The 26078-nt window shown below is 43.0% G+C and overlaps 1 protein-coding gene across 1 annotated transcript in view; it reads right to left on the reverse strand.

Annotated features, from left to right (window-relative positions):
• The window catches only part of LOC116953273 (carnitine O-acetyltransferase-like), a 37638-nt gene extending 26284 nt beyond the window's left edge, over positions 1–11354 (reverse strand). Inside the window, exons 1-3 of the mRNA XM_032973329.2 lie at positions 10978–11354; positions 4986–5112; positions 3422–3651 (exon numbers count right to left, since the gene is read on the reverse strand). Of these exons, the coding sequence (XP_032829220.2) occupies positions 3422–3651; positions 4986–5112; positions 10978–11151 (531 nt within the window). The 5' untranslated portion in view covers positions 11152–11354. The remainder of the gene's footprint in view (positions 1–3421; positions 3652–4985; positions 5113–10977) is intronic.
• Positions 11355–26078: the final 14724 nt, after the last annotated feature.

The raw sequence follows: 26078 nt of genomic DNA on the forward strand, positions 1-26078 counted from the left end.
TGACTATGGTCCCAGCTGCCTTGAGATCATTGACAAGATCCTCCCGTGTAGTTCTGGGCTGATTCCTCACCGTTCTCATGATCATTGCAACTCCACGAGGTGAGATCTTGCATGGAGCCCCAGGCCGAGGGAGATTGACACTTCTTTTGTGTTTCTTCCATTTGCGAATAATCGCACCAACTGTTGTCACCTTCTCACCAAGCTGCTTGGCAATGGTCTTGTAACCCATTCCAGCCTTGTGTAGGTCTACAATCTTGTCCGTGACATCCTTGAAGAGCTCTTTGGTTCTAGATTTAAAGCTTTCGTGACTGCAAGGATCCATACTCTTAGATTCTATTCGGTAAAGTCACGTAGGTAAAAAATAAAACAACAAAAATCACGACGTTTCGGCCACAACACAAGCGGCCTTCATCAGGTGAAGGGATCAGGCTGTCTCGAGGACAGCGCTGGAGTGGAACACAGCTAAGCTCAGACCGCGACCTTTAAGCTGTGTGAGAGGAAACAAGGTGCCTTGACAAAGGAATTAGCATAAAAATTAGCATTTGATTGGCCGACTTAGCATAGAGGTGGTGTACGTGCGGGTGCACATGCCGGTTGGCACGGGGGGGGGCAGGGGGAGGCAATTCAGATCTACAAGCACAGACACAATTTCAACCGAGAGGATGGTTTCAAATAAAGCAACCATTGGAAAGATGTTCTAAATCGAACCAAACATTAAAGTAATTTTCAATGGTACAGTATAATTTTCAAGTAGTGGTACCCCAAACTTTCGCAGCTCTTAAATTCCCTTTTCACACCATCAATAGGGAAACTCCCCCTCCCCCCCCCCCGTGCCAACCGGCATGTGCACCCGCACGTACACCACCTCTATGCTAAGTCGGCCAATCAAATGCTAATTTTTATGCTAATTCCTTTGTCAAGGCACCTTGTTTCCTCGCACACAGCTTAAAGGTCGCGGTCTGAGCGTGGCTGTGTTCCACTCCAGCGCTGTCCTCGAGACAGCCTGGTCCCTTCACCTGACGAAGGCCGCTTGTGTTGTGGCCGAAACGTCGTGATTTTTGTTGTTTTATTTTTTACCTACGTGACTTTACCGAATAGAACCAAAGAGTAGAGCTCTTTGGTCTTGGCCATGGTGGAGAGTTTGGAATCTGTTTGATTGATTGCTTCTGCGGACAGGTGTCTTTTATACAGGTAACAAGCTGAGATTAGGAGCACTCCCTTTAAGAGTGTGCTCCTAATCTCAGCTCGTTACCTGTATAAAAGACACCTGGGAGCCAGAAATCTTTCTGATTGAGAGGGGGTCAAATACTTATTTCCCTCAATAAAATGCAAATCAATTTATAACATTTTTGACATGCGTTTTTCTGGATTTTTGTTGTTATTCTGTCTCTCACTGTTCAAATAAACCTACCATTAAAATTATAGACTGATCATTTCTTTGTCAGTGGGCAAACGTACAAAATCAGCAGGGGATCAAATACTTTTTTTCCCTCACTGTAGCACCAGCACGCGAGTCGGTTCAGTACTCTCGGATGAGCTCCATAACTTGCCTGCAACTCCATAAATATTCCTGGCCATTCGCTGTCATCCCAGTTTCAAAGACGTCATTAACCCGCGTTATGTCCTTGAATCTACGTGTTATTTTTTTCTGTCTCTCCATGCTACTTTCAGTCGAGTATATGGTACAGTTTTGCATACAGGCAAATTAGATGCAGCAATGAAATGGGCTGTAATGTACATTAAGTTGGTATGTGACAGCATTTATAATCCATATATGAGCCAAAACGATATTCAAACTTTGTGATTTTCAGGTTCCATGTTCTATGGTGTAATTCCATTAATTCTATTACCGTAGATTCCACTACCATGGATACAAAAGTGAATTCCTAAGTTTATCGTGAAGCCATCTGTTGGAATATGATTCATTGTTGTGATTCAGTCATGACTCAGTTCTCTTTTTATATTGTGGGGAATTGTTGTGCTACTAGTGGCTGCAATAGTAATGTGAAACCATTACCAACAACATATACTAAGTGAAAAACATTGCGTCTTGCACTTGAGATGTAATACATATAGCGTGATCTTAAGATTCAATATTCATAAAAAAATATCGGTGCATTGTTGTGCCACGTGTTGTTCGGCATCATGTCTTACGTTATGTCTGACGTTTTCTTCATATGTGCTTTGTCGAACATCGTGCAAAACAACATGCGGTAGAACCCACAAACGCATTGGAGAGCTTTGCAGCAACAACCACCGTTCAACACAACGAGGCGGAGACCTCACCATGGCCCTTGTGCCATGCTCAGTGCATTTTGAGGCCACGTGAAGTGTTGAAAGCCTGCTGGTAGGAGGTCACGGAACAGACCCAGGTGCCATGGGTTGACTGACTGAGAAGACTGGCTGATGCTACAACTGTGTTCCCCACTGTGTCAACTTTCTGCATCTTAGCCGCCCGGTGCTCTGCTCGTTATTGTGAGCGTCACTCCTCTGGCCTCCATTGTTTCTGGAGGGCTACTGCCTCTACTCCCTAGTCGCGTCCTTCACGAACCTCCTCCAGAGAAGCCGATCTTGACACTGCTGGTACCTCCAACCGTGAAAGCATATGTAGAATCGTTACACTCACACCTCGTATAAACTGTGTGCAAGATTATATTTCAGGGCCTCTTGAGGTTGACATTCAACTTCAGAAAGATTTACTGGAAGGTATTTAACATAAATGAAATGATAAACAATCTCTTGCCACATGAGCAGGTAATAAACATAACTATCTGTGCTTCGAAATCTCATCCTGGCCACCGGGGTGTTTACCCAAAACAATAACAGCATAGCCAAGTCTGAGGACATTGAAGTTTAGTGAACTCAACACAGAGTGATTTCACGTGAGGAAAATTCGATTTCTGGGGCAGCTGGGGGCTCTTCTGCTTGGACAGATGGACGTTGGGACATTGACAAGAACACAATTCGATAATGGTTCTGTAGCATCTGTTTCTCATTATAAAGGTAAAGGTGCAGCACTGTTATTGCATCCTCACCAGAGGGAGCACTTAAAAGCCACTTTCGAGGGTATTTTGGAAAGTGCTGTCCCTCATTTTGTTGACCATATATGTATGTATGTTGAACTTCTTTCGCACAGTACATAGCTAGAGGTAACTTGAAAGAATCTCAGAAAGTAGCTCTGTGATAGCTGCTTCTGCAGACTGTCCTCTAACACAGGTTGGTCACACTGCTCTTGGGAGAGCTCCAAACAGATTGTTCGTCTCACAACCCGACAGCGACAGCTGAATCGGGATACATTTGGGGGAACACATTTTTTCGGATTTATTTTACTGTTATCAGGTGCACAACATGATGGAATCGTACAACTGCAGAATTTGCTGTGGCTGTACAACAATCATGACGAGTGACGCAACGCTCGTACCCAGTTCTCGGTCTTGCGACCCTTGCGTTCCAGGCGGGACTGCAGCACCTCGCCAAGGCCCCCGGGCCGCGCGAGCTCGGCCACCAACTTGCGCGTGTACTCCAGCTCCTCGGGCGTCACCAGCGGCTCCAGCACACGCAGGTAGCGCTCCAGGGTCTGCTTGAGAGGCGGCACCGGCAGGCGTGGCAGAGAGGAGCCGTCCGTGGAGGTGCTGGGGCTTGGGTCTGGCCCTGGTGGCAGAGGACAGCAGGGGGGAAGTTCATTTTAAAGCAGTGTGCAAGCATAGCATAGTATTTGTGTAATCGTGACGATAAGAAACCTCAGATATTGTATATATACTAGCCTATAGCCCTTCCAAAGATGGATATATTGCAGTAAATCTGAAGTATTCAATCGAAAATAATGTTCCGCTCATGATTATTATTAATGGTAGCGTTACGGAGTTAGCGTGACATCAGAGTTCTAGCTTTTTAAATGTATTAATCATTATATATTGGGATAACAAAGACCAATATACAAATTTCAAGGTGTGCCAATGCACAATTGAGAATTCAGTGATGCTCATACGTTGTTCCATGGTGTGGACCAGTCAATCGAAAAGACAACCACTAGTATCCTTGCACAGGGTGGTTTTTATTTATGGACCCCACCCCCAAAGAGATGACAAGTTGAGTGAGATACTCTTTGGTTCTATTCGGTAAAGTCACATAGGTGACTTTACCGAATAGAACCAAAGAGTATGGATCCTTGCAGTCACGAAAGCTTCAAATCTAGAAGTTGAGTCAGCGCCTGAAGAAGATTTTGAATTGTGAACTTTTAACTTTGAGTTGAGTGTTGCAACCAGCTGAATTATGACCTGTTTACCAACACCAAAAATATGCTCTCTAGTGGGACTCACAGGAACTTAGCTGCAATTATCAGTGGGAGCAATTGCCTCTTGCTCAGACCCTTGCCCTCTGAGCCATGCCCTTGACAGTCCAGCCTGTATCCCCCTCTTGTAGGGTAGGGTAGCAGAGCAAGTCGGTTATATCAGACTATCTGTGTGGAGTTTCAGACGTTTTCACTTGAATGTATGAGTTTTCTCTGAAAATTCCATTTCCTCCAAATAAATCAATAGAAAAATATAATTGGGAAAAAATAGAAAAGTGGCATAAGGTAAAGGTGTAACCCTGCAATGTTCTTGCTCAAGCCGCTGCTGGCACAAGGGCCTAGGGGGTATTTGGCCTACTCTTCCACACTGGTCAGACATCTTGTAAGAGGTACCCATACTTCACCCCAACCGCAGTCTTACTGCCAACCCACTGTTTCGTACCCAATTATACTGCTGGGTGGACAGAGGCATGGGGTTTAAAAAAAGTTGGACCACTGTTTCACCTGCCACGACAGGAGAATCAACAGGGTGACCTCTGGATTACCAGTCCAGTGTGCTGCCCGTTACACCGCGGCAGAATCCCAACGAAAAATTGTGGCTGTCTTTCAGTAATGGCTTCCTCGGCCTGCCGTACATAAACACAAAAATTATCACCCCCCCCCCCCACAGGTGGCTAATGCGTGATTTTCTTACCCAGCAGGGGACCACCAGAAAAGCAACGGCTTGGGGCTTCATGGTCCCTGTGGCTGCTGCTGCTGCTGCTGGGAAGGTACGCGACAGTCGGCTGTCCATAGATCCTGAGCCCGTTGAGTGGCCTTGCCTGCGCGGTTACATAAACAGTTTTAAACACACACACATTTAACTATCCCGTGCGCTTCCGAGTCGTGCTGCCTGTTTGATCGGCACGATGCCCAACGTTTTGCTCTAAGTGCTGGTGACTCTTTCAATTTAGTGTTTGGAAGAAGCTCCCAGCAAATTTGGTTCCTAAAGCGCATTGACCTAATTGTCCACTATCATGACGAACAGCACGTGGTCAAACCCGAAAACACACTGGGCAGGTGCACAGCACAATCACAAAAACCTATGCAGCAGTATACACACACAAATGTAATATTATAAGTTGGCTCAGAGGTCAGAACACTGAGCTGGCACCTGTGAGACTGCGTTTAAAACCGGTTTCTCAACCTGATCACCTTGTCACCGATGACTGCTAACAAACCGACGTGTTCAATTTGGCTGTTTTGATTCATTTGACGAAATTCCATTTTTTCATTGACAAAAAATGTATACCCGTTAAACTTCCATGAAACAATCTCATAGCAGAGTGTTTTCAAAAGTGCAGCCATTCTTCAACACTGGATGCACTGCTCTGCAAGATTTCCGAATAGATTTTTCATCTTATAACATGATGCTAGTAGCACAAAAGGAATACATATGTGAGTAAAACAACATTTAAAATACAATAAAAAAAACACTTTCACGGTTTATATCTGCACATTTCTGGGTGTGGTGGACTCAATGCTGGGGATGACAGGCACAAATTCAAGTGCGGTTGCTACGTGCCTCAGGGGATCCCCAATGGCACAACAACGATGGGAAGCAGGGCTTCAATCCAGGTTCTGAACACTCATGATTAAACCAGCTTATCAATTGCAGCAAGCTGATGTTCTCAACACAGTCAACAAAAAAAAAATTTTACATTTTGTTGGCATTTTGCAGCTCTGAAACAAAAGAAAAAAACGTTATGTGATGGGCAATGTTTGCAGAGGGTAAAAGGTGCACTATCTGTGCAAGAGAAGACTGGCTTACTGGAGTGCCATTGGAATGGCTGTCATTTTGCAGAGATGTTCCCTGACACATTGATCGGTGAGGAGAGTTCTGAATACAAGTCACTTTGTCCCACACGACAGAATAGAGGCATCGATTGTCGCGGATAGATTTGGTCTGATCAATCGTACTGCAATGTATACAGATAAGCTGTGTACAGGGACAGTGAACCTGCATCATGTGATCTCGATAATCTCTCGTTACAGTTGCACTTAATGAGGATTCCAGCTAAGACACCCTTTCCCAACTCATCCGCACAAACAGGTACCTACCCCACCCGGCATTTGAACTCACACACACAGCAGCTTGCATATTTTGTAATATTTCACCCATATATTTACAAATTCATACATATTCTGCAATGCAAGGTGTTGTAATTTCACTAAGTTATTAATATAGCTATTAATAAACTGGAGTCGGTTGTGCACGCTGTCTATTGGCTTTCCCAACTAACTTAAAAATAAAGTACTGAATATTCTTGGTTCTTTCAGTAGTCACGTAGAAGGGAAACAATAAAATAATAAAAATATAAAACAATAAAATTCTCACGACGTTTCCACTGCAACAAAAGCAATCATCATCAGGTGTGAAAACCACAGCAAAACCACAGCAAATTGCTGTGATTTCACACCTGATGATGATTGCTTGTGTTGCAGTCGAAACGTCATGAGAATTTTATTTTTTATATTTTTATTATTTTATTGTTTCCCTTCTACGTGACTTTACCGAAAGAACCAAGAATATGAATCCCTGCAGTCACGAAAGCTTGAAATCAAAATTTCAAGTACTGAATAGTTTAAATTATTGACAAACTTAATTCGAAAATAAATAAATACTGAAATTCTGTAAGGCCCTAAATGTGAATTGTTTGCGTTTGGATTATAAAACATGATTAACCAGTTCATTCTGCAAAATTATAAACATTCAGATGAATATTTTCCTCGAGCTCGGTTTATAAACAAAACTTTTTGAATCTCCAAATGTTATGGAGTTGTAATTTTGGAGGTCCAAATTCATAACATTATAGTTATATTCTTAGTTTTTTCGGTAAAGTCACGTTTGAGTTATGGTCGAAACGTCGTGAGAATTTTTTATTGTTTTATATATATTTTGTTATTTTGTTGTTTCTCTTCAACGTGACTTTACCGAAAAAACTAAGAATATGAATTACTGCAGTCACGAAAGTTTTAAATCAAAATCATTAAAACTCTTAAGAAACGTAATTGGGCTTGGGCATGACACGTTGCTGCTGGTCAAGAATAATACTTGAATAGCAGACAACGGATGGAAAGCATCGAAGAGCATACCCACCGATGAGATGGAAGGACGAAATCACAGCTCGTGGAATATTATTACATAGTGGAATTACGGGAGGTGGCGGCCGCTTTGAGAGGGAGTTATCTCATGATGGTTATTGGCCACGGCTCATGATGACGCTTACGATGTGTGTATACACTGCAAGGACTGAGGTTGCTCAGTTTGGTAGGGTAGCAAGCGCTTTACACTGCGGTGTCTTTCTGTGAGGCACAGGCTCACACCATGGTAGATTGAAAACTCATTTATTTATAATTGTTTACTTTGTTGTCCTTCCCCCGCACCTACGATTGGCACGATCGGCGACGCACTGGCGCGAAAGAAGTCAAACCATACATACATACACGACTTAGTAAATATTTCTCAGTGGTGGGGAAATTTCGTACCATCTTGAGCACCCCTATGTGGGAAACCAACATTAGTTACTCTCTCAGAGAGGCAAGTCCCTGCCAAATTAAATGCGGAATTTCCAACGCCGGTTCGAGATGAGCACCGCCTGACACTTTTCTTGGTATACGGAGACATACTTAGCTTTTAATGTGTCTATATATATACTGCGGACCGTATCATAATTAAACATAACGTGGGGACACGAGGGAAATGTGGCACAAGAAAACAAATTCAACCGTTTCTTACAAGCAACATCTTATACATTTCCACAAAACAGCAGAACTATTACCCGCAACTCCTATTTTATCTGTGGGAGCTGTAGGGTCTGAAATGTTTGTTTGCTGTAAAAAAAATTTTGTTAACAAATTAGCAGACATCACAGAAAATAGGATCAGCAATCTTCGTCCCCTACATCACTGCAAAAATTAGAAGTTATACTAAATTTCTGTCATTAAATCTACGCAATAAAATACCCTTTACCCAGGGCCATTTGCGCATTTAGTATTAAGGTCGCGGGTGGATCTTTTCATGGGAGATGTTTGTTGAAAAATATCACTGGGAAATTATTTGATGCAACTCAAAAAAACGTGAAGGTATTTTTGTTACAACAATCTAGAAGTTACGATGCTTGGCGTCTAGAGTTTATCTGTGGAGATGACTGTGCATATGTGGTACACACAATCCCACACGTTGGCTTTGCGAACGGGCAACTATTTTTACCATTTTTTTTTGGCTCGCAGATTTGGTTGGCTGACAGCTCTTGGTGTCCAGTAACAACTAATCACCCATCCCGATCAAGTGTTCCCTCCTAGTTAAATATAACCATGAGTTAGGTCAGGAAACCTGTAAACAATGACAAAATAAGACAGATGGATGGAGGGCTGTGTCACTCTGGACACTGTTTGTACCTGGCAGTTACAATGAAAACTACATACATATATAGAGGCCCGGCATTTGACTTTGTTTTTTTTTCTGGTACTGGTCAAAGTTAATTTACGAGCGAGTTCTTGACATTGTAAAAGTAACGACCATATTTGGAGACATTCATTGAGGTTTGTAGCTGACTTACGGCTAACAGGAATGTGACTGCCAATTTTGGTTTCCATTCTGTGATAAAAGTAAGTTTTCATTCCAATAAAAAAACCATGAACCAGATTTTGTAACCACAGTATAACAAATATATGAACATATAAACACTACAATATTTAGACAGATTAATTTACTATCAACGTCTTCCTGTACTTTTCTCGCTGCCTATTGAGTTTGTTACATAATAAATGTATTGAATTAATCTGATTAGCCAAGGAAAGAAAGTATCTTGTTTTCTCCATTATCCATGACTGCGAGCATAGTCCCCCATTAAAAATGAAGCCGAGTTGCATGAATGTACCTTGGTGACATTCAATACGACTGGCGCGTGGACTGAATACATGGCTTGTTTTGTTGCCGCAAGATCAATAGGGTTTGTATTTCAACCACCCTTGAAAAAACTTTACATGTATTAGTATCTGCTATCGAGAATTGGCTCAACATTCTAATGCAGTGCCATTCTAAAGAAGTTCTGTGACACAGAAAGGCTTTTCTGGATAAAGGTTAAAATTTTATCGCCTTTTATTGTAGTTTGTTTTTCTTTTATCTATCTTGCGAGTGTAGTTATGATCATCAGCTTTCACTGTATTTCGATTGGATTTTACCTATACGGAACTTGGGAGTGCGTTTAGAGATATTTCATTATGAAAAGGCTCATCATAAAATCAAGATTATCATTATTCATAATCCGCTGCAGAACGAAGGCTTCCCCACACAACATCGATCATACTTTGCCGTGCTGGTCAGCTAGAGTTGGTAACAGGCAGAGATGGGGAAGGTCAGGTCTGGCTCCGATATCTCTTTGCCAGTGATGTTAGCCATGGCCTGGAATCACATTTAAGTTGCACGGTTTATAATGCTGTGGCTTATAAAAAATAATAATTAACCACACACACTCGCAGTAAATCTTCCTGGCAATAACAAAAATATCCAATGGCAACACAAATCTGAGTCGGAGACGAGCCAAGTGCATTTTGAAGAAACCTAACATAGCCATAAACAACAGGACGAGTTTGAAATTCTGTGCCATATTTTTTCTAAAATGCCTATGGCTCAGAGGACCACATTCTGATATCCGCTGAAAATATCTCTATATACTATATATACCGTAGAGCTTGCCGAATTGCTACTGGAGCCGAACCATAAGAGAGAAAACAAGATGACGCAATGGTTGTTTTTGCATCTCGTAACCAAGTGGCAAGTGAATGTCTCAAGAAACACCCCCCCCTTTCGGCAACCTCCACGTAAAATGAAACATTCCAAAAGGTCGCAGGTGCATGCCGTTGTTGCTATGGCCTTCAGACTTTGCAGCGGACTGTACCAATGTCCGTATTGTAGGGTGGGGGGGGGTAAGGATATTAAATGCATATCCTTCCATTATTTCCCCATGTAAAGGTCGTTTCTCAAGGATAGTACGTGCTTGGGCGTGATAGTGAGTGGGTCCTTCCAGAGACAGTGCTCGGAATTTACAACAGAAGCAACGGGGTATAAAATTGTCACCGCTGCAACAGCGGAGAATGTCCATGCGAGCCACCCGGGGCAATTTTTGCAGCGTATATCAAACTGCACGGCGCTAACTCGGGTGCTGTCAAAACGACAGCATGACGAGGACACAATTATTATTGTTGTGTCAAGGGCAGCAGGACTTTGTGGACAAGAAAACACAAAAGGGTGAGGAAGATAACAACAACAACAACACAGCCGTTTACGCGTCAACACAACACTCGCGTCGAACAGCTTATCGTGGGCATGCAAAAGGCGAAAGACGTCTCACGAACAGCGTGCACACCCTTGCAACATTGCATACGCGTGGAGGGGGGTGGGGTGGCACTGTGGGTGGCACGGTGGGTGGCACAGTGAGACAATCTGACGGCGTCACAGTGACAGACAGCTGTCCCCCCCCCCCCCACCACGCTCGCGACCGTCAAAAGGTGCAACAAGGCACGAGAATTGACAACAGTTCTGAACCACAATTGTCCCGAGCACGCAGCATCATCGCCCATGCCCACGCCCGGACCACGCTTTGAACCGTCACGAAACTACGGCGAGGCGAAGAGCGACTCACCGCCGTAATTCTGAGAAGAGACAGCATCTTCTCGTCACGTCGGTTCGTCAAGAGACCGAGAAGAAGGAAGGGATGATGACTGATGATGACGACGACGGGAAGAAGAAGAATACGAAGACGCTTTGCCTGCCAGGCCCCCTTCGTTAATCGTTTATTTTTCTTCAACGCTCGCATCCGCCTTGCAGCTCGCTGGCCTGCGCGGGTGAACGCTGATTCGCGACGGGGCACGACATGCCGAGCACGGACCTCTCGGTACGCACCGCACAGCACAGCACCGTCAACAGCACCAACAACAAACAACAACCACCACCACACCACCACCGCCGTGCAGAAGGGACACGCGCGTGTGTGTGTGTGGGTGTCACCGTGTGTCAAGGCAAGGGGGGCGAGGCGAGTTGGCTCCACCCAGGTGCATTGCAGGCCCCGCCTACACCGCTCGCCCCTCCCCCCAATGCCCTTCAACGATGGTGGGCCCATGGCAGTGAAAGGGCGATTCGAAACCAAATGGGACCTTTATTTCGTGATTGCCGGTATCAAAGTATGAAGGAATAAGAGGGGGTGTTTAACCCTTCGTGGAAATTAAACGGAAGACGTTAAGATGTTCAAACGCCGGATTAGGAACCCTCTGCAAGGAATAATGTCTGCATTAACCACACGTAATGTTATGATGGTGAACATGCAAGCCAAACATGCTCTGATAGTTAGTATACGCATTGTCTTTGAAACTGTTTGGTCTGCACCAGACGTTCGGCGTTCTCTGGGTTGACACTGGTGAGACTAGGCCGTAAATAAGGCTGTCTCTGGTGTAAGCCAAACAGGTTAAAAAAAACAATGCCATATATAAGTACACGATGTAACACAATTTTTGTTCCTGAGTAGTAAGTGTTAGCTCCTAATTGATTATGCCTCTAAAGTACAGAAAATGACTATTATTCCCCACAAACTTTGCTTTTGTGACCAGGGCAGTGATATTTTGAAATTGACATATTTTCAATTTGGGAGAATTTGTGTCTTTTCGTTCATATAAAGTCAGAAAAAAATATGAATAAAAATGAACATGTATTTATACTATAATCATACAAGAATGACTGCAAAAGATTTAGAAGTGAATAATTTTTTCGAGATTTACGATTCTACTGTAAATCACTTTTACGAATCAGCCCCCAAATGTAGTCTCCCATCATGTTCTCGTTATACTGTCCTTGGTACAAAGTCCATTATATCCTGGTTGAAGCGCTCGCCTTGCTCCTCCGAGTACGCTCCCATGTTCTCCTTGAATTTATCAAGATGAGCATCAAGGATATGGACTTTGAGGGACATCCTACAGCCCATTGTGCTGTAATTCTTCACCTGAGTCTCAACCAGCTCCACATATTCTTGAATATGAATCACTGCAGTCACGAAAGCTTTAAATAAAATTTCAGCTCCACATAGTTTTGACCTTGTAATTGCCCAGGAAGCCCCGAACCACTGCGACAAAGCTGTCCCAAGCCGCTTTCTCCTTACTAGTGGAGCTTCTTGGGGAATTTATTGCACTCCATGATTTTCTTTATCTGTGGTCCGACGAAGACACCGGCATTGACCTTTGCCTCAGACAGCTTAGGGAAGAAGTCTTGAAGGTACTTGAAGGCTGCCGACTCCTTATCTACAGCTCTGACAAAATGTTCCATAAGGTCCAATTTGATGTGCAGTGGTGGCATCAGCACCTTCCGGGGGTCCACCAGTGGCTCCCACTTGACGTTGTTCCTCCCCACAGAAAACTCGGTCTGCTGTGGCCAGTCCCGACTGTGGTAGTGCCTACTTTCCCAAACGCAAAGATAGCAGGGACACTTGGTGAAACCGCCTTGGAGACCCTTCAGGAATGCCACCATTTTGAAGTCTCCGATGACCTCCCAGCCGTACTCATTATACTTCAAGGCGTCCAGCAAGGTCTTGATGCTGTCTCTGGTGTGCACCGAGTGAGCCAGGGGGAGAGACGGATACTTGTTACCATTATGGAGCAGCACGGCTTTGAGGCTCCTGGATGAGCTGTCAATGAAGAGGCGCCACTCATTCTGGTTACAGGCGATTCCGATTGCCTCAAACAGACTGCTCACATTGTGGCAGAAGCAGAGCCCATCTGGACGGGTGAAGAAGCTGCAAAAAGGTTGGTGACGTTTCCTATGATCTGCGACTTGCACACTTTCATCCAACAAGCTTCACTGCTTGTGCCTAGACGTCAAAAGCTCGCCATTGGACTTGGTGAGACCAAGATCTCTGATCAAGTCGTTGAGGTCTTTTTGGTTGGGGTAGTATGGATTTCTCTCCTCAGCTTCACCTCTGAAATTGTCATCTGGATCCACATCGTCTTCCTCGCTCTCTGACTTGCTGCTCTCTTCTAAAGAAGGCTCCTCTCTCTCCGGAGGAGTGGGTACGGGGAGCTCATGGCAGTGTGGCACCGGGGAGATGGATGAAGGAAGGTCCGGATACGTGATAGCAGGTCCATTCTTGCCAGTCCGACTTTTGGAAGGGTCCACCATGCAGAAGTAGCAGTTGCTTGAGTGGTCAGTGGGTTCCCGCAAAATTATTGGCATAGTGAACTTCATGGCTCTCTTTTCCCCTCTGTAGCATCCTACAAAAATACATTTATTTCACCCATGACTAATGTGTAAGAGATTTCTCGCAACATTTTTCATATATGATATATTTTTTCAATAATATTGAAAATTGTAAAACATTTTAAAATTAAAAAAACTTTAACAATTTAAAAATTGTAACAAATTTTATAACATAAAATTCCGAGCAACAATTGTCCATCTTACCTTCCAGAGTTTTTTTTGCATTGCTCGCAGGTGAAATGAGGTGCCCAGGGTTTGTCTTGATTCCCGACAGGCATGCCGAAATATGCCTTGCCGGCCTCACACATCTTAGCAGATGCTTCCACAGAGTACTTTTTCGCTCTTGTCTTGATAAATTTGCCGCAGACAAAGCAAAATGCGTCTGCCGGATGCATGCAGCCTCTTGATGCCATCTCAGAAAAATGCAAATATGTGTCCACTTAGGCAGCTGGAACTAAACTGAACTGGTGGGCTTATAGCCCCTGTATTTTTACTACTATTTATATGACTGGAAAGTTCAAGAATGTTCTAGAAGTTACTCCAAGTTTATTCAGCACTGAATCTATCTGGAATGTTCTGGAAAATAGGTACATTTCAACATATCAATATCCTGGTCACAAAAGCAAAGTTTGTCGAGAATGATAGCCATTATCTGTACTTTTGGGGCATAAGCAATTAGGAACTGATACTTACTACCCAGGAAAAAAAATAAAAAAACATTGTTACACTATATTCTTGGTTCTTTCGGTAAAGTCACGTAGAAGGGAAACAATAAAATTATTATTTTCTTATTCTTAGCTCTTTCGGTAAAGTCACGTTGAAGGGAAACAATTATTATTATTTTATTGTTTCCCTTCAACGTGACTTTACCGAAAGAGCTAAGAATATGAATTACTGCAGTCACGAAAGCTTTAAATCAAAATATAATTTTCTTATTGTGGTTTTCACATCTGATGATTGTGTTGCAGTCGAAACGTCGTGAGAATTGTATTATTTATATTTTTATTATTTTATTGTTTCCCTTTTTCGTGACTTTACCGAAAGAACCAAAGAAGATGAATCCTTGCAGTCACGAAAGCTTTAAATCGAAAAGTATTCTTGGTTCTTTCGGTAAAGTGACGTTGAAGGGAAACAATAAAATAATAGAATATATAAAACAATAAAATTCTCACGACGTTTCGACTGCAACACAAGCAGTCATCATCAGGTGTGAAAACCAACGGCAAGAACATTTGAAAGAAGTGGCGGTTTGTATTTATATATTTTTAAACGTTAGCAACACGGATAGCGATTTGACAGTTTGTTTAGATGGACGAGTCCATCTATGTTCGGAAAAGAGGAGGGGGGAGACGAAAAATTAATGTATGCTGTCAGAAAGCCACCGTAAGCGTGAACAATCAATTAAGACCCGAAATGGTTGATCAAATCCTTCCAATGATTGCTAAGCCAGAATCCATCTTCTCGGTTGAAATTGTCTCTGTGTTTGTATATGTGGATAGCCTCATGAACGAATCTCTCATGGTAGGCAGATGGCTTGCAAAGAACCTCTGCCTTGGAGAAGTCAATGTCATGTGAGCCTACTGAATTATAACAGTGATCTGCCACGGCCGAGGTGTTGGTCCTACCGTGTTTGTGGTAGTAGTTACATTGTAGAAACCAAACGACATGTCTCGGACCGCATTCGTGAACACAAAGCAGACCTTAAACACGGTAGGACCAATACCTCGGCCGTGGCAGATCACTGTTATAATTCAGTAGGCTCACATGACATTGACTTCTCCAAGACAGAGGTTCTTTGCAAGCCATCTGGCTACCATGAGAGATTCGTTCATGAGGCTATCCACATATACAAACACGGAGACAATTTCAACCGAAAAGATGGATTCTGGCTTAGCAATCATTGGAAGGATTTGATAAACCATTTCGGGTCTTAATTGATTGTTCACGCTTACGGTGGCTTTCTGACAGCATACATTAATTTTTCGTCTCCCTCCTCCTCTTTTCCGAACAAAGATGGACTCGTCAATCTAAACAAACTGTCAAATCGCTATCCGTGGTGCTAACGTTTAAAAATAAATAAATACAAACAAACCGCCACTTCTTTCAAATGTTCTTGCCGTTGGTTTTCACACCTGATGATGACTGCTTGTGTTGCAGTCGAAACGTCGTGAGAATTTTATTGTTTTATATATTATATTATTTTATTGTTTCCCTTCAACGTCACTTTACCGAAAGAACCAAGAAAATGAATACCCGCAGTCACGAAAGCTTTAAATCAAAATTACTACACAGTTTTATCAATGCATGTTTTGTTTGCATGTTCACCACACAAGTACGTGTGGTTAATGCAGACATGATCCCTTGAAAAAGGTTTCTCTTTGGTGTTTGATCATCTTAACACCTCCTGTTTTATTGCCAGAGAGGGTAAAACCTATTCTTATTGTTTCACACGATTTGGAACTCTCTCGCCAGAACCGCACCGCTGTGCCCAACTTACAACGGCCATGGGCTACCCCAACCCCGGCGTGCCCAAAGGACATTGGCGGTGTGGCCATTCGTAGCCAAGTTGCTTCCTCTTCTGCTGGCGTCGCGGCGAGCTGATGGAAACAGCCTAACCTTGAGAATTAAATCCACGCGTTTTAGCGGCAGCAGCTATTATTATTGCTGCTGCTGCAGCAGCGCACAGCAAGCCACTCTGCGTGGCTGTGGAGTTTAATGCCATTATATTCACGTGTGCTATTCGTTAGACGTAAGCCTGCACGTCCGGTCATTTGCGGCCAGGTCGCTTCTGAAAAAATAAGTGAGCGCCTTAGTGGGCTTTACCGGGTAATTTATAAAAAAAATAGTTCAGCTGTATTTGTATGCTGTTAAGTGATTTGTTCACCCTACTTTGCACTCCTATCATATTTTTGTATTGTAACGTTTTGACCCACCCTACTGTGCATCTGTGAAAAAGAGCTTTACAGCTCATCGGATTCCTCCAGTATAAATATTCTGATTCTTATCAGAATATTTATCCGCAAGTCATCGTCGTCACTCAACCCATGGCACTTGCACCTGTCCAGTGACCTGCCAGCGAGCCTTCGACACTTCACGCGGCCTCAAAGTGCACCTAGCCTGGCACAAGTGGTGTGGTCACGTCACCGGCACTTAGTGGCGAATGGCGTATGTTGTTGTCGAGGGCTGGACTGTGCTTCCCACTCGTGCACCTATCGTTGGCTCTTTGACTCATTTGGCTCTCTGTTTGGCTCACTGTTGTTTACCTTATATCTCGCGCTGGCCCGTGATGCTCTGTAGATACAAACATCATCATGTTTAGCCACTCATGCTGGCTGGACGGGAATATGTTTTACAACAACACACTAAGATGTGCATTGCATTTACAGCAGTTCGGTTATACGCATGAGCGGAACCTCAAGTTCACGACAAGTGCGTTGTCATTTAGTTGTTAAATAAAAGGTGTGCTGGTCTGTCCTGAAATAATTTTCTGTTGTGATGGGGTTTCTCGTACATTTTCAGATTTGAAATGATTCCATTAAGAGGCAGAGGACATCATAAAAAATATAATTTCTAGAGCTACGTCAATCTGCTGTTAGATGAAGGCATCCCCACTGCTTCCTGTAATGAGCAGTTGTTTGACCATACTTCATCACACCGGTCGGTATAGGTTGGTAAAGCTAGACCTTAGACTAGTTAAGTTATCATTGATGTTAGCTGTGCTCAGGACTTATCCTGTAAGCCACTGCTCACCCACTCCATCAACTTGTGGGAATAAAATAACCTGTTTGTATTCAAATGGGTTGAGTAATTGAACATTCCATGAATAATAATTGCTTATAAGAATAGGCCTTACCCTTTTTTGCAATAAACAGGTGTTAAGATGTTCAAACACCAAAAAGATATCTATTTCAAGGAATGTATTTGGTGTTTGAACATCTTAACACCTGTCTTATTTCCAGAAAGGATAATGCCTATTCTTCTTTTTTCACCGTCTTGATACTGGAAAAAGGTCCCCAATATATAATTGCTTATCTTACGTAAGAGCTGCTTGTTTTTGTCTTGAAATGAATAAACTGTACACTATTTTTACAGTCGTATCCCGAATAGAAGTCTAAATGCATTTATTTGACGGAATATAAAATATGTATTGCTTTAAGTAACACATGTTACGCGAGTAAGTTAATACTTTTGGTCGGACGTATACATTTATCATCCTAACACCCAACAACTTTTATTCAAATAACACATTGGAATGGAAAGTGAATACACTTTGAATGGTTGATTGGGAACGTGTTGTTCGTGGCAGTGCAGTTCTAAAACTGCAATATGGACCAATTGTCTGAGTTTGACTCCCAGCTCAGGCCAACATCAGACCCAAGGCCCTGCACAACCCCGCGGTGACCAGCATGGTGACGCATGAGTGACACAACATGGGGAGTTCTCATCCAGCAGTGGATTGACAAAGGGCTGTGGCTTATGATTATGATTCAAAGTACATATAGGGACCCATACCACACATGAGGTGAGCACCAACACCCAAGGCTATATTTTTTATATTTTAATGTTCAGATAAGCGATATATGCCAGTCGCTATTAAAGTCCCAGTGTCTTTTAATTATATACATTACATAGGTTATATTAAGCAACAACTGACTCATGGACCACGACACATTGGTTAATATATAACATGGATCATTTGATTTTTTTTAAGTACTCCTGTAGTTAATTGATAAACCAGGTCGTAGGATTTTCGCTGTGTTACTATCCAATGTCTGTTGAGGTTGTATCGCTTATTTGTTTGGCATGGAATCCAACGTTTTTCTCTACGTACTGGAAACTGAACTCAGTAAACCACTATACCTGAAACAGTTCCCGAATTATCTCCTGTAAAAGTTCCCAACGTGTCGTGAAAACTGACACATCGCATTGCGGTCACAAATAAACACTTGGCCCATGTGTGTGACAGAAAGGAAAACGTGCACGAACAGGACAAACACAAATACCTGTTGAGCAGGTATTGCCTGCTATGGCAAATAATATGGGCATGAAGGTCAGGCTATTCTCAACAACTTTCATGTGTTAACTTGAAAGCTATTTGTCATTTAGGTCACATGATACCACTGGGCAAGGCCGAGAGGCAATGTAAGTATAGTTATAGGCTATATCATTGACAAAGTAACGCATGCATATTCCCAAACAAACGCTGGGTGGCAGTTCAGAACCAATGATGGTGGAAATCAATATTTCAATGACATACACCATTGTCTTCATAGGACTACCGTTATTTATTTTCCAGAATGAAGTATGCATTGTATTGCCCATAGAGGGATTACGGGTTGAATTGGCCCCATTTGGCATTTGAACTCACGTTGCATTTTTCAAGTTAATTTTGTGTAACCAGGTGAGTCCTCAAGAGGCCAGGATGGAGTCCCCTTTGCAAGAGTGACCTGGGTAAGCAAGATGACAAAATCATAACAAGGAACATAAAGTACAGCAATGAAGTAAAGAAAGTCTTAATGATAATGAGCTGCGTGCATTGCCATATTGCCACAAAGATCACATGACGTGCTCCTTGTATTGATTTGTCACTTTTATTTTTCGTTTATGATTACGTGAATTGCTCTGTACGGCATCTTTAGATGCTTTTGTACAGCATAGCTATTTCTATATGAGCATCATTCAATGCATTTATTTAGATTTGCCACTTCCAGTTGTAATCATCATCACGAGCCATTTCTCCATCCACTGTTGGATGATGGCCCATCCATGTCGTCAGTATCGGTATTGCAGCTGTCACATCAATTAACTATTGTCCCTTCTAGAAATTGTGTCCTGCACAAGCCCACTAATTATCTTAACAAAAGCCTAGGAATAGTATTATTTCACAGGCATTGGTACTTTATAGAATCTGATTTATTGTGGATAATACTTTTCATTAACCAGCTTGCTCTCATGGTTGGTTGACATCTGCATTTTAACACGTAGGCTTTCGCGACCAATATTATTCATAATAAAGGTTTTTGGGTTAGATCGCGTTTATTTATAAATGTGTCGTAACCCTCCACCACCCGACACGGCCAATCAGCATAAAAAAGTGTCACGTTGACAAAAGACAATTCACTACTTTAGCCCACCGGTGTGTTGAAGAGTGAATCCACATTTACAGTTTGCTGGATGTATTTACCAGCGAAACGTCGTACTCAAACTGTAAATGTGGATTCACTCTTCAACACACCGGTGGGCTAAAGTAGTGAATTGTCTTTTGTCAACGTGACACTTTTTTTGCTGATTGGCCTTGTCGGGTGGTGGAGGGTTACAACACATTTATAAATAAACGCGATCTAACCCAAAAACCTTTATTATGGACATCTGCATTGACTGTTATTCTGGTCTATGTGGCCTTCATGGCCAGTTCATTTACATAAATAAGATGCTAATGGTTTGTAATTCGTTAAATTACTTTCGTATCCCCTAATTTTTCAACGAACAGAGAATTGAGGCATCATTCAACGACTTGAGGCAATTTCCGTGCAATCATCTCTATATATATACTGCAAAAGGCAAATTTAGATTTGAAGCTTTCGTGACTGCAGGAATCCATACTCTTTGGTTCCTTCGGTAAAGCGATCGCAAGCGGTCGTCATCAAGCGGTCGACTGATGACGACCGCTTTCTGTTGCGATCTAAACGTCGTGATTTGTTTTATTTGATTTCTAACTACGTGACTTTGCCGAAAGAACCAACGATTAAAGGGAAATTTGTGAATGTGTGTCTGTTCGAAATGTTTAGCATACTTCCCGACATGCAACAAACTTGAAATTTGGCATGTGGGTAGCTTCCAGACTGTACACTATGCAAAAAGTATAAAAATAGACTTTTGTATTTGTTTAGGGGGGGGGGCGCAATTATGTATATATTTTGCACGGCAAGTGAGCGGTGACGTCACATCTGTGATGTCACCCGCATGCGGCAGCGTTACGTAACGTGCCTGCTGACGTCACGCACCCCCCCTCCCAAACCCTCCCCGTAGGACGTGAATTAATCCAAGACAAGAATCCAAGTCCCGGGCGAAGCCGGGTAGTAAAGCTAGTCATTTAATAAATGATCCAGCAGAAGGTCCCACTTCTTTGATGTCCAAAGTGATTATGTTCCGGGAGCTTTCTCTGGAGGGGAAATTGTTACCTCTTACAGTTGTATAATCTAGAACATTTTCCTCCTCGCCTGAATAAAAAAAACATTTGTTTCCTGAGGTGTATGCATTGTTTTGCTATAAAACCTGCATAGAATTTATCCACTAGTTATATCATAGTCTCTTTTATGCAGCATTGTCCCATCCTGCTCTACAAGGGCTACTTCATTATTTTCATTTTTAAAATCCTCACAACTTCCTCTATGCTGCGTGCATGTTCCTACTGCTTGTTATGGCATCTTCCATCATGTTTAGGTTACGTTGGTTCTCTAATTTAGTTTCTCATTCTTTCCCCAATGGATACACGGAGTTCTGAGTAGTAGTCATGCATTGAACTTGAATGTTATGCTATTTTTGGAGGACAAGGGAAGGAAATGCTGTACGGCCTATTGTACAAATCTGTCGCCATTTTGATGGAAAACACCATTTGACATTATTCATTTCAGATTTTCGCAGAATAGTTTGTTTTTACTTTCTTCTTCTTCAATAGAATGCAGGGAAGTCAGAGCACATGTATTGTCGTCAGCAAATCATAAACGACTGTGGCAGTCGAACACGTAACCTGCCTGGATGACGAATGACACAGCAGCAATTAACGGCACCCCTACAATTAGCAATCGAGTTAGAACTTGCTATTTTTTTCCAGCCGCGATTTAAAAAAAATACGCGGCAATTCATTACCAACACCCTCCTATCCTAATAACTTGTATTTCAAAAAAAGCTGAATCCTTCCTGTTTGACAGTCCTAAATTAATAGCTTTCAAACATTGCCCTTGCAATGAGCCGTGTCTTTTCCCGCACCAGACTTCAGAATGTTAAGTCTGAGCGAGAACAAACATGTTATTCAAGTAAACCACAAAGGCCACGGGCACCCTTCCACACGTAATCGAATCCAAAGGTTAAAGTTACAACGCCCGTCCCTTACGCACTTAATGGGCGATTATTTTACTGTATTTTCCCTTCTGTCTTTGATGAAAATTATTGAATAATTAACGGTAAAGGAATGTGCGTGCAATGTAGTTTTGTTAAGTACGGTAACGTGCTATACATAATGCAGTATTTAACATTTTTGTTGCAAGTGGTGACTTTTTTTGTGTGTAAAGAACAACTCTCTTTGTCGTGTTGTACGTTACTTCGTTAGTTAATTATTGACTTACAACGCTACCTGCAATCGCAATAGCAAAGACTGTTGACTGCGATTATTGGAAGCTCCGGTCAAAGGTATTACAATATAGTGTTGGGATGGTGGAAAACGTTTTTTTCTGCTCAGACTTTCACAACCAATCACGATATGTTGTGGCATTAAAAAAAAAGTCGGAACAACATGTGGTTAACCGGTTGGACAAGAATGGGCAGATCGCAAATCAAATATTCCAGGCAATACCTCAAGTGCGCGTGATTTGCCTGTCTGCCCAAAATGTACACACAGTTGAGAAGACAATCCTGTGGAGTTCGCACCAACTGTTTGAATTGTATGAAGCAAAGTACTTTATTTTAATGTACATAATTAGATTGATGTGCTTTGGCCATAACGTCGTCTATTTTTTTTCATACATTCTAAAGCAGTGTCATTGACGAATGTGTTGACGGTTTATGTTTTGATATTTGTGATGTCGTGCACTTCCTGCCAAAGCAGAATATTTACACTGGAGAAATCCGATGAGCTATAAAGCTCTTTTTCACAGATGTCCAGTAGGGGCCGGTAAGAACGTTACAACAACAAAAATACAAAAACATGATAGTCGTGCAAAGTACAAGGAAAGTAAACAAATCACCCAAACACACAAATACAACACTAAATCATCCCCATCCTGGCAGGCAAAGCCCACTGAGGAATTAATTTATTTTTCAAAAGCGACCTGGCCACAAATGAAAGCTCAACAGAGTGGCCCATCATTTGGACATTTAAAGCAGCAGTAGCAGCAGCAGCACCACCACCAACTAACCCAGTTTAAACTACTGAATTCAAATGGCTTACGCGGCTTTCCCGGCAACAAATGTGTGGTTATGCACTGCCGTCTAGTGAACATATGTTGAACTGCGTGCCAAAGGAATCTACAACGTTTGTTGTTTCATTAAAAAAATCCGGGCTTTTAACAAGAAAATATCAAACCTACTTATATTTAGTTTAGCACGTAGGCTTTCGCGACCAATATTCATAAAACAAGGTTTTTGGATTAGATCGCGTCAGTATAAATGTTGTGTCGTGACCCACCACCAGACGACAGGAGGGTTTGTTACGTAAACAACGCGCCAATTAGTTACTACTTCAGCCCACCGGTGTCAGAGAGTACATCCACAACATTTATAACCTGAGTACGACGTTTCGCGGGTAATACCATCCAGCTGGATGGTGACACAGCCAGTAACGTTTGCCGCGTTGTTTACGTGACAAACCTTACTGGCTGTGTCGAGTGGTGGAGGGTTACGACACATTTATATCGACGCGATTTAACCCAAAAACCTTTATTAGGAGCCGTCCATAAATGACGTCACGCACCTGGGGGGGGGGGGTGTCAGAAATTTGTGACGATGTGTGACGAGGAGAGGGGGGGGGGGGCTCAAAAATCGTCCAAAATCGCGCGACGTTATTTATGGACGGCCCCTTATGAACGTTTAATGTCCCCAGGAAGACTTACATATCTCCCAGCTCATTTACCTACCTCGAAGAGGACAATCCTGGGAAAACCAGGAATAGGTGACAACCCTAAGATCTGGAATTTGCAATCTGTGCGTTCATTTGGGTTCTGTTCTAAATCGAATGCTGTTATTTGCCGTCCAGGCATATGCCCCAGTACTTTTGACTTGAGTGATGATTGCCAAACCGCGTAGCACTTTGTCCTGCCCATTAGGCATGCACCGATTAATTATCTAAAATCGATTCTCATGCTCACGCCGTATGCATTGATTCGTGCGCAACAACGCGTTACCTGGTGTGAATTAAAATTACGTACTCATGGAATGCTATTTTACATTTAAGCTGATGATGTGAAAAAAATATACAAGCACGGAAAATCAAGGATTGTTGCATGCCCAGTTAATACGTTTCATACTTGTGTTGCATTGAGTTTATGAGATCGTAAAGACGAAGCTGATGTCTACTCCCTGAAATACACAACGAGGCTAAAGTAGCTATACACTTTAATATTTTCACTTGTTTAAAAACCCAACGTTTGCACTGCACGTCTTTTCTCATCGCCAGAGACCACATTTTGAATGAATGTGAAGCTCGTTACCTGCATGATGTGGCAATGCCATCTGCGGGACTTTGAAAGTGCGGCTCATCGCTTCCCCTTGGTTGACCTTACCCACCAGGTTCACCGAGCTAAACAATCTGGTCGGCTGAGGAGTAAGCCAAATGGTCTGCCACAGACCTTGTGGCCGCATCGGAGCGACCGGTACTGTTGACACTCGGGGATAGGAAGGCAGCTGGCTTCGTGGGTTTTTGCCAGGAGAGGCCCTAGGGGTTGGCACCAGAAGGTGAACGCTGCAAAGGAACAAATGCTTCCACACTAAATGTGACTTGACCGACCGCATGTCAGTTAATCTGTGGATGGGGTAATATACTTTGCACAGTCCACGGGCCTGATAAATGATGGACAATGTAAAGTAATTCTCAGTGGGAATGTCACAAGGACAGGAGATGAATGCTGCTGATAGATGCCACGTACAATTGGTTAAGCAATTTTTAGGATGCTGTAGGGACAGATTTATAGTCGGAGCATAGATCAATGATTTGTTGGCATACAATAATTATTGGCAAGCATGTGTTTAGGTTGTGGAAGCAAACTGCTGAGTTGCTAAACTTTGCAGAGTGTCTAGATTTTAATAGCTTCCTACACCACATTACACATTGCTCCCTGTATACGTTTATTTGATCACATTACTGTATTCGTTTCGCCAAATTAGGCGAATTTAAGATTTCGGAACCAATAATATGTGATATCAGATTGTCTGAATATTCATCTGCAATGCATAGCGTTCCAACATTTCCGCAGTACCATGTAAATGTTCCGTTGGTTTACAGCGTCATTTGAAGCAGGCTGTGCCTATAAAGGGCTATTGTTGTGCACAGCTTGAAGACCTGCAGCTGCCCTTATCTCTCTAGATTGAGTAATCGCATGGAACCTCGTGTGCCATCTGCACACAGAATCGGTGAGTGTGGTGAGTTGGACCTAAGGTCAGTCGGGATGTACATCAGGAGCGGAGTGACTCTAACTCCTCATCCCACGTCATTTGTAATGGGATCTTGTTAGTGTCTCAGGCCGGCAGTATCACTCATCACATAGCTGCGGTCTGTGGCAGAGCGGGATTTGCCGACTGACTGGATGTCTATTCAGCAGAGCGAGCCCATTGTACGCGCCCTCGTCGGACGCAGGGGCCAAAAGGGGTCTTTAACAACAAGCGAAAAATAAATGGGGGGGGGGGGATCTCAAAGGTTGCTATGCTCAATGTGAAACTATGTAGCCACTGCGGGTAAATGCCACGAAGACAATAATGAGAAAAGACGGAGAAAACCCTCAATGGCACATGGAGTTAGTTTTTTTATCCTTGTGATTTCTAGGATTTTGATGTGAAACGTGAAACCTGGCCACAATGTGGCACCACGATTTTGCAGCGAGTGTCGTTTCAACAGCTTGTCCTGATACCACCTATCTGCTTAGCAACTTCTTTCCAGAAATTAAAGTAAATATTTCCCCCCCCCCCCACCTCGTTCCACCCACAAATATGTTTCGGGGCCATACATTTAGTACGTACGCATAGAGGTGGGGGGTTAACCCAAAAGCGTTCGCTTGCGTATGGGGGGTTTACTGACAATGTGCGTACGCATAGGAAACTGGGGGGGGGGGGGGGGGTGAAGCCTCTATAATAATTTGTCTACATTGGCCTTCAAATGAGTTAGATAGTCCGGCGGTGGTCTATCTGTTTGCTTCAACACATTCATATTATTAATCCTTGATCGTTTCTGCGTGGATTAAATATCGGCCGTTCTATAGGATTCGTGGGGGGGGGGGGGGGTGGTCAGGCTATGTACGCAGGTGGGGGGGGGGGTGTAAAAAGTACGCGTGCGTACAGGGAGGGGGGTAGGGCTCTAGTTTTGGCAGCTTTTTGCGTACCTACTCAACGGATGCCCCCTTTCCTCCATATGTTTTTTTGTTCATTCGGCACGACCACTTGGCCTAATTCTGTTCCGTCGGTGTGCCACTATCACCGCGCTGGTCAGAATGACAAGAGCGTGGGTCGCGTTTTGTAATCCGGCCACGCTGTTTGAAAAAAAAAACCAGAGAGAGATGAATGAACGGGCAGAAGGAGTCC

This window comes from Petromyzon marinus, chromosome 50 (assembly GCF_048934315.1).
Source record: "Petromyzon marinus isolate PM22_M1 ecotype Great Lakes invasive population chromosome 50, UKy_Petmar_22M1.pri1.0, whole genome shotgun sequence".
In the NCBI taxonomy this organism is placed as follows: domain Eukaryota; kingdom Metazoa; phylum Chordata; class Hyperoartia; order Petromyzontiformes; family Petromyzontidae; genus Petromyzon; species Petromyzon marinus.